Source organism: Haemorhous mexicanus, chromosome 15, assembly GCF_027477595.1.
Source record: "Haemorhous mexicanus isolate bHaeMex1 chromosome 15, bHaeMex1.pri, whole genome shotgun sequence".
Classification (NCBI taxonomy): domain Eukaryota; kingdom Metazoa; phylum Chordata; class Aves; order Passeriformes; family Fringillidae; genus Haemorhous; species Haemorhous mexicanus.
This window is the reverse complement of record NC_082355.1, coordinates 9166009-9175975: the sequence shown is the minus strand read 5'-3', so window position 1 is coordinate 9175975 and position 9967 is coordinate 9166009. Positions and strand designations below refer to the sequence as shown.

Genomic DNA, 9967 nt, shown 5'->3' with positions numbered 1-9967 from the left:
TGCCGGCTCACGACACCAACCACCCGACTAATTGTGCTCATTAGCAGCCCTGCAATCAGGCAGACATCGCTGTGCACTAACACTCGCTTACTGCACTGTGCAACTTAGGTGGGCTTCAGCGTGCGCTCCAAAAACCGCAGATATTGCTTGGCAACCACCCCGACTTTCACCATCAGCAGAGCTTCAGCACCTCAGCCTGTATTTGGGGGGACCCGGGGGGCTGCAGCTCCCACCTCTGGCCTGGGAAGGAGGCAGTTGCCTGGCCTGTGTGTCGGGAACCGCGCTGGCTTTGTGTGCTCCCTCCCCAGCTCCCCCCAGATGGTGCGATCGCACGACTGCACTGTTAAAATGGAGCTCGTATAGACAATTAGCCAATTACTCACTCTGTCATTGCACTTTCTTCTTGTAACTGAGATGCAAACTGGACTATGTCTTCTTTGGTAGCTTCATTCATTGGCAGCATTATTTAATGACACTTTTGTCAGCTTTGGGTCTGCCCAAAGATTTCTGAACGTAGCTTTATGAACCCAGAAAGGACGCCCCGCGGAGTGAAAGCGGACTTTGAACCTACAGACGATGCTAAAGACAATGAATTTCCCAAAGTCAGGGAAAGAAATCCAGAGCATGGCTACCACAGGGCATGTGGCTCAGTCCCTCATTGTCAGCAGCAGTGGCTATGGGGAGACTAGCCCAGTAGCCAAAGGGGCTTGAGCATGTGGATGCACGGGCCATTTTCGCTGCTTAGATATCTCGGAAAAAAACATCACTGCAAATGCTGCTGGGTCTTTTTAAAGATGCAAAGGTTGGGCAGTTGGAACAGGTCTTTTGGACCAGATCACTCATGAGCCTCTCTAAGACTGGCCAAAATTAAGTTTTGTTTCTTTAACAGCCCAGGCTTGGCCCAGTTTAGCTTCAGCAGAGCTGCGCAGAGCCACAGCCACAGAACTAACACAGTGGAAATGGTAAGAGACAGAGGTTTGGTTTTGGTATTTTTCAGGGAAGAACAAATACTTGCCTATTGTCTAATGAAGAAAACTCCATTGTTCTACATGTTTCTCTGAAACGGGATAATGCTTTTATTATCCATAACTTTTTGGCAACAAGCATAATTAGTGGCTCTTACCTCTGAAGTTCAAGCCCATGCAGATGCAGGGATGGCTCCTGGGTTATCTTTAAGAAAGAAGGAAAGAAGAGGAGAGAGGTAGAGGTAGAGGTAGAGGTAGAGGTAGAGGTAGAGGTAGAGGTAGATAGATAGAGATAGAGATAGAGATAGAGATAGAGATAGAGATAGAGATAGAGATAGAGATAGATAGAGATAGAGATAGAGATGATAGAGATAGAAATAGAGAGAGAGAGATAGAGAGAAGAAGGAAGGAAGGAAGTGGCAAAGGAAGGAAGTGGCGGAAGGAAGTGACGGAAGGAAGTGGCGGAAGTGGCGGAAGGAAGTGGCAGAAGTGGCGGAAGTGGCGGAAGTGGCGGAAGTGGCGGAAGGAAGGAAGGAAGGAAGGAAGGAAGGAAGGAAGGAAGGAAGGAAGGAAGGAAGGAAGGAGAGAAAAAAAAAAGAAAGAATTCTCATCTGTTTCCTTCTTGAGCATAGAGTTTCTGTGAGATTTATCTGTGAATCCTCCAAGCTGGGTTAGAATGAGGCATGCACTGGACATATACACTCACACTCCAGCTCAGGGTGTACACATTCAGCAGCACCTTCCCTCACCTGATGATTCCCTTCCCTGTATCGCATGTGGCTCCCTGCATCTCCCAGCATCCCAACAAGTGCTACCTGGGGAGCAGCGAGGTGGCAGCCAAGGTGACAGCCGTGCTGGTGACAGGTAGCCCCGAGCTTCCTGCCCTGGGACCAGGGACCTCATTAGTTGCCACTTGATTTATCAAGAGGGCATTATGGCTTTGGAAGCTGACATCTTTTTGGATTGCAAATAGGAGAGGAGGAAACTGTACCCTGTGAAAAGATTGATTAAATACTAATTAACCTCTTTTCTTAGATAATGAAAGCACTTCAGTGATCTGGATAAACACGATGCGCATCAGTTGCTCTCCTGGTGAAGCAAGGGGTAATTGAGAGAGCAATATCCATTACTGGTGTTGTGACAGGAAGGGTTTTCCTTTCAGATTACAAAAGACTTGCTGCAGATGAGATGGTACTTAAACTGGAAGGAAAAAAGATACCATATTCTTTTTTTTCAGGAGTTAAGTCCCTTCAGTTTGAATACTACTACCAGTGAAGCAGAGAAGCTGCATTTATATCTAGGGATTGTCAAGTGAAGAAGTAAGAAAGTAAATCAAGGTCATGTGCTTTGAAGGGAGGGATTGGCTCAGCTGCTTGTAGTTGCTGATCTTTACTGGCAAGGTCTCTAGCTTTTCCAGGGTCTGAGGAGAATAATGTGTAGATAAATATTGCCTATTTTCTGTGAGTCCCAGGGACCAAATTGGAAAGCTACAGGGGAAGAGATGCTTCTTCTGGTCCATGTTAAATTTACATCTGAAGGGCATGCCCTATTGTTCCACACAGATAGCAGCCTTGCCTAGAAGGACATTGCTTCCTCCAAAGTGAATGTTTTAAAGGAGAAATCCAGGTGGGAAAGGACTATTTGGGGTAGGTGGATCAACTTTTACCTGCAAGTAGTGATTTTCATGATTTCTGACCCTGTATTTGAGACTCTCTTATTTGTGCATTATCCTGAAGGTCAGCATGGGGAATCCAACATGAAATTGACCACGCTGGGAATTTTGTCTTCCTCCATTTAATTTGTAACATTAGCCTTCTCTGTTTGGCCTCATTTATCTAAACTGTTCATCGAGGGCCCCCAGATCTCTTGGTCCCTACAACAGAGACAGGGAAAACTTCTGATTCCACAGTGTCCCTTGGCTGTGTGTCTCTTCTCCTGCCACCCCCAAAAGTGGACTAACACCATCTTAGGTTTGGGATTTTGTATTTTCATGTCTGCAAACGTTGTCTTTCTTTGGGCTTGTCACCCCAATGGAAATGGAAACTGCAAGCTGGAAAAGCAAGATGCTCTGCCTGGTTTGTGCTGGGGTGTGGATGCCAGGTGCTGCCCTAGCCAGTCCTGCTGGAGGTGTTCCTGGATATGATTTCATAAAGATTGCTGACATCTGCCATGCAGAGAGGAGCAGAGCAAGTGGTTTGTTTGTAAAAATAAGTCAAATTAACTCCTACAGATGGAACTTAATCCATTATTTGTGCAACAAACCATTAAGGTCTGTAATCACCTTGGATTGCCATTAGACAGCTTTAAATGCTTTCCTAGAAGGCAATTTTCTGAAATCTTCAGGTTAAAGAAAAAGATTATCCTGGAATGTGCAGAATGTAATAATCCAAGAAAGAGACAGTGAAGTCCTGAGGACTTTGCCAAATCTCTGTTTGGGAAATAGAGGCATCAGTCCCCTTGGATGCTTCAATTTGTAATTAAGTACATCCCACGTGCATGAAGGAAGAGTGGAAGGGAGACCATGCACTGAGAGAGGCAGGTCCTTCTCATTAGCACAACGAATCTCTTGGGTTGAAAGTGAGGGATCAGGAGGCTGAATAGTGCACCTAAATGAATGAGCTCGAGCAGGGATGTTAGTGAGACACTCAAAGCATTTTCTTTCCAATTTTTGTGTTAGGATGCCAGATTTCTGGACTTGATTTCAACACTTCCATTTGGCAGAGTGCATACCAGTCTGTGTCTGTGGACCCTTACTCACGATTACTTAAAGAATAAAGTTAATCTCTTCTTTAAAAGTCTTGCTTCCACAAGTTTTTACTCTCTTCAGAGCTATGCTGTAATCTCCATCCTAGTGACCTTTTGCAAAATCCCACTGACCTTTGCCAAAGTCCTACTGGCAGTCAATGAGTAAAACAAATGGGGTAGAAGCTGAGTGAGAAGAGTTTCTTGTACTTGTGGAATCACACACATTGCATGGAGGAGGGTGGCATCTCTGTCCCAATCTCTCTAATGTAATATTTCATTTTCCTTTTCAAACAATCAGAGTTTCATAAGATTCTCTAGCAGTAAGATGAGCAGTTCTAACAGATGCTTTGCAAAGTCAAACAGAGGCAAAAATGAGAGACCTGAATAACAACAAGTGCTGTGCCATCACCATTTCCACGGTGGCAGAGAAGAGCATTATCCACTGGGAAGAGTCTTTTCACTCTTGTCTAGTGGATCTTAAACTGGAGGAGTGACAAGTGAAAAATAATAGTGATGATAATGGAGGAGCATTGCTCGGTGTGTGGAGCCCTGCTCTGCACCAGCAGTGCCTCACGTGAGCCCTCTGCCATCCCTCTCGAGAAAACAGCAACCTCAGCATGGGGGAAACCCCTGCTTCCAGGGCCATGGCTGCTCCACCCCCAGCTCAGCCTCTCTCCTCCTGCCCTGGGCATTAATAACAGGGCTGGGTCCCACAGGGCTGTTAAAGGGATCTGTTACTAAACCATGGCCCTGTGACACCTGTGGGGTCTTCAGCAGCTCTTCACAGAAACCATTAGGCTGAGGAGGAAGAGAGAGCAGGGATTAGTTGTTGCTGGGCACCACTACTGGGCATAAAACTGGTACTAACAAGTAATTTAATTTGTTAATCTTGACTTAAATATCTTCTAGCAGTGTTATTTGAAGACTATACAAGTAAGAGGCAAAGTATCAGCTGAAAGTATTTATGCAGTGTTTTTGCATCTCTGTTCTGCTCATACACAGTGCTGACAGTGAATCTGATTGGTCCTTAGCAGCTCTGCTCCTCCAGATGACTTCTTTTAATTGCATGTCCCACCAACAATAAAAGCTCCTGAAAATTAGTTCTCACCTGCTTCTGCTCTGATAATCTCCACTTACTATATAAATCAGTCTTAACGGAACATTTAAGCCCCAGAGATCTGTAATTATAATATTAAGTTTCATGTGCTCAGTGGTGGTAGTGCAGACTGTATTTTACAGATCATGTACAGAGTAAAATCAAAATCTATGACAGATTGAGGCCTAATAATGAAAATCTTTCTGGGGATGCTCTTGTTCATAATGAAACACTGAGCATAATTTGAGCCTCACCACATCAAATGTGACACTAAGTAGGGCACCACATGGCATTGAAACTACAGAAAATACTTCTAATCTAAAACCTGTACAGAATTTTGCATTTGCAGTTATTTGCTCACTTGTTGAGCTCAGGTAATTCACAGAGAATCTCCAGAGCTTCAAATCTGTTGGAAAAGGTTGAAACAGAGTAGTTCCAGCTGCTGTGGGCCCTTCTCATCACAGCACACAAGCGACTTGTAGTTGGTGGGGGAGTTTTCCCCACAGTGAATCTCAGCAGAGAGAAAGTGGGATAATCCCAGCTGTGTTTCGAGAAAGTCTGTGCTGGATGTCTCCAGCCAGCAGGGATTCCCTATCAATGGAGCCATCTCAGACTTTCTCTCCTAACTAAAGGGGAATTAAGAGACCTAAGGACTTGCAGAACCTCCTGGCAGAGGGTCCCTAATTCTTGCATGCCCTGGAGGTGGCTGAGTGGCTCCAACAGGGCTAAAGTGCTACCAACACCTATCAGCAGACATATGAAAAAATGCACATACACATATGCCATGTGGTGCCAGCATTAAAAATCAAGATTCTATTTCAGTTATTTCTGAAGTCAGTAAGGATCTTGCCATTCAAGATTCAGTTTCAGTGGGACTGAGACTGTTGCCTGTTTAGAGATATTTTTTACCACAGAAAAATCTGGTATTTCCAAAAAATGCTTTCATCAGCCCTAGTATTTAATTCACGTTCCCCCTGTACTAATGCAAGGAGATTATTTTAGTGCAATTAAAAATAGCCTCCTGTTTCCAGCCAGGGGAAGCCTGTTCCAATTCACCAAACTATTCTTTTGATAAAAATAAATACAAACCCCGTTGTTGTAAATGGGGGTGCAGGTTGGTCCTGCAGCCTGTGAATATGGGCATTCCATCTGTCCCGGCGGCAGATTTGTTCAACTGTGTCTGAACCTATCACTGCTCCGGGGAAAAACTGTTCTCTGACTCATGTTAATGTATGAATCTAATTGTGTCCTCCTGCAATTTGCAGCTTTCATTGCCCATTAGGAACACTAACATCATACACTGAGTGCTGCTAGATGTATGGGCTTTATATGCTGCATAATGTCCACAGATCTCTGCTGGCAGCTAAGAAAACACAAAAGAATAGAAGATATTTTGAAGTTTTGTGGAGTTTTTTTTTTTTTTTTCCCTTCTTTGAGATTGATGTCCAGTGTCTTGGGACCCAGTGACTTTAGATGACCTTCCGCCTCCATGGACTGTACTAAATTTCAGCCCCTGGAGGCTCCTGCATACAAAACCTCCTGGCTTTCAAGGGCAGGTGCAAGCAAAGCTTCACTGCATCACAGATTAAGACCTGTTACTGTTACTGCCAGAATTAGATTTCAAAAATCTCTTTTATTTAACAGGGCATCATTAAGGAGCTGCTCTATACTGGTCAATGGTGTCTTTAATTAATATAAATATTATGCTGCTATTAGGATTTCAAAAAACCAACACTTTTCAGCGTTTATAGTTCCTGAGAAGCAGAAGTGGGTGTGTGTCTGTATGGACATGCATATGAAAAGTTTGTTAAAGAAATATTTATCCATATTGCAGGCTCAGGCACTCACAAAGGAGGAAATGCTGACACTGAAGTGTCTGTGCAAACTTAATTCAGCTCTTCTCCTTCTAATTTTTGTGACAATCATATGATCCCAAATTATGTTTTTGATGATATCTCCACATTCTTCCCACAGGAGAGTTAACTTTCAGACAGAGTTTTTGCCTGTGTGATGAGCAACTCCTCAGTGTCCTGTCTGATGCTTTCAGTGTTTGCCCTCTGCCTTTTTCCCCACACCATGTATGATCATGTCCTAAAGGATTCCTTCCTGGGCTTTTACTGTAGGCCTGAGCATCTGAGTGCTCTGAAAGCTCTGGATAATTAAATCCTTAAATTCACTGCTGAGGGGATGGTGGTACCCCAGTTTTACAGATAGGAAACTGAGGCACAGAAAAATGAAAGTCAATTCATTCTGTAATCCATGGCAGTCCCATCAGAGATCTGATTTATTTGGGTTTGTACAACAACATCTCTCCATCTTTCCCCACAAACTCCCTGATACCTGCATGCACAGTTCCAACTCACTCATTCTTTGGAGATGGCTGTAGAGACATATCTGAGCTGCCTTCCTTGCCCCATAAAACAAGGCAAAGAGGATAAAACTTGGGTCTGTGTGCCCAGTGCAATATGGGAGCATTGAGCAACGCTAAAGAGAGGGAGGTTGGAGTCAGGAAGAGTAGAAGGTAGGGTTTGGGGGTCATACAGCTCTCCCATTGCACACAATTACAGGAGAAAGAAAAGTTTGGGATTTTGCAATGATGGAGCAGATTTCCTGGTGATGAGGGTACTCTTGACGCCCTCAATCTCTGTGTCAGAGCTGTGCCACAGCTGGTGCCGAGGCCGTCTTTAGCCAGTCTTTTTCCTTTCCCTTCCTGTGAGTGAACTGGGAGAGCCTCTGTCACACCTCATGCCTCGAGGAAAAGAGGCAGCTCATGCCCGTCACATTCTGCCAGTGTCACAGCTTCAGGGAGAGTTACAAGCTCTGTGCCCTGTTCAGAGGTTCAGCGCCTCCTCCTTGCCCCAAAGATCCTGACACCTTGCAGCTCCTGCTGTGAGCCTGAAACACGGGCACTGCTGGTGTCCCAGTGTGCTTCTGTCTCTGCCTGCATCCCTGAGCGGGGCTCTGATCCCCTCCCCGGGACACTCGGGGGCCAGCAGGTGTTTGCAGGTAGCTGTGTGTGTCTGTGGTCAGTGGGGTGTCAGAAGTGCTGGCTTCAGCCTTGGGGTGATCCTTCCCTTCCACCCCAGCCTCCTTCCGAGGAGTGAACCCCTCGAGTTCAAGAAACAAAACTCCAGAGGCGCTGACAAAATTCAGTACAAACGTTAAAAATTTTATTTACAGGGTAAAGTACGATTTCTTAAAAAAACAAAACCAAAACGAAACCCCACTTTGATAAGAGGTATAATAATAGAATAAAGCTCTTTATGTACAAAAATACAATTTTCATATGAATGAACATCTTGAATAAATTAAACCGCTCTCTGGTCCAATCGCTGAATACCCCGTGTCTGCTCCCACTCTAAAGCAGGCCGGCCGCGCTGGGGGTCAGCATCTATAATGCATGAGCCTCTCCTCTGTCCGCCGGGTGCGGGGTCCCATCGGGGCCGGTGCTGGGACCCCCGGGAGGGGCTGAGCCGCCCCGGCGCAGGGCCAGGGAGACGAGCTGAGCCCCGCGCTGCGCGCCGGGCCGCATCGGCCCCTAAAGCCTTTTCATGGCATTGTCAGGGCGTTCAAACCAAATTTTCATGCTCGTTTTTCTTCTCTGGAGAGCTACAAATTGTAAAATTGACTTTTCACCTCGTCTGCGGCAGCAAATCTGTCGCTTTTCTTCTTCCCAGTTTTTCGGAGTGGAGCGGGAGGCGAGGTGGGGGTCTGGGGGAAGGGGCTGGGGGGAAGGAGAGTGATGAAAAGTGCAACGGGACGAGACACCCCCTCACCCCCCCCTCCGCCTCCGGCCCCGGGCCGAGCGCCGGGCGGTGCGCGGGGGCGCGGGGCGGTGCGCGCTAGCGGAGGGGCGCGCCCGGGCCGGCGGGCAGCCCGCGGAAGCCCCTTAGGCTGTCGGCCGGCGCATAAACGCAGTCCTCGGAGGTGGCGGGGCTGCTGGGGCCGGAGGCGGAGGCGCAGAGCGAGGGGGCGGACGGGGAGGCGCTGGACAGCCAGGACCCCGCGTCGCTGCCGGGGCTGAGGGGCGCGGCGGCCCCGCGGAAGGCGGGGGGCGGCGGGAGGCACTGCTCGGCCAGGCGGAGGGTCTCGGAGAGGGCCCAGATGTAGTTGTAGGCGAAGCGCAGGGTCTCGATCTTGGTGAGCTTGGTGTCGTCGGGGAAGGTGGGCAGGACGCTGCGGAGCTCGTCCAGGGCGGCGTTGAGGTGGTGCATGCGGTTCCGCTCCCGGTCGTTGGCTTTGACCCGCCGGCTGCGCTTCAGCGTGTGCAGCAGCGCCTCGGTCCGCGCCCGCGCACGGCCGCGCCGTCTCCGCCGCTCCCGCGGAGCGCCGGGCTCCGCGCCGTCGCCGCTGCTGGGCGCCTCGGCGGGCATCCTGCGGGAGAGAAGCCGGAGCCCGTCACTGCCACGCGGGGCAGGGGAGGATGGAGGGGGGAGTGAAGGGGAAGGTGCGAAGCTGCCGGGGAAGGGGTGGGGGGGAAGGAAAAAAAATAAATCTAACGGAGAGGGTGGCGGTGCGGGTGCTTGGCAGGTGCCGGCGCTCCCGTACTCACATGGAAAGGCACTCCCGGGGATGCGGATAAGCAATAACGGTGTAAAAACACAGAGAGGAAAAAGCCGAGCCAGACGCTATAGGAAAAAGCAGGGGGCACAGCGCCGGAAAAAAAAAAAAAAAAAAAAAAAAAAAAAAAAAAAAAAAAAAAAAGCGAAAAAAAGCCAAAGCCCGGGGAAAGGCGGGGCGGGGGGACACGCGACCGCGCGTGGCTTTGAAGTGCTGCGGGCTGCGATCCGCTCGTGTGAGCGGCGGCTTTGGCACACGACGGCGCGGCCGCCCGTTCTTATAGCGGCGGGCGGACAATGGCCCCGTGGCCGCCTCGCGGGGCCGCGCCGAGGCGGCAGGTCGGCCCCGTGCGCCGCGCCCTCCGGAGCGTGCCCGCAATTACCGCAGGCGGCCGCGCATCTGCCGCGCCCCCGGGGGACGGGGGAGAGAGGGGGGGTCCCCCCGCTTTGTCCCCCCCGTGTGCGGGGAGGGAGGCGGCAGGACAAAGCGACAAAGCGGGCAGGGGGGTCGCGGCTCAGCGCGGGGGTGGAGGGGTCACCGTCCCGCTCCGGCCTGAGGGGCTCCAGCGTGAGTTTAAACCGCTGCGAGCAGGGGGTTTGGG

At 49.1% G+C, this 9967-nt stretch overlaps 1 protein-coding gene across 1 annotated transcript; it reads right to left on the bottom strand.

The window, feature by feature from the left end:
• Positions 1-8648: 8648 nt before the first annotated feature.
• Positions 8649-9179, bottom strand: NEUROG1 (neurogenin 1). Its single transcript, XM_059860459.1, has one exon. The coding sequence runs from the start codon at positions 9177-9179 to the stop codon at positions 8649-8651; it is 531 nt and encodes a 176-aa protein (XP_059716442.1).
• Positions 9180-9967: the final 788 nt, after the last annotated feature.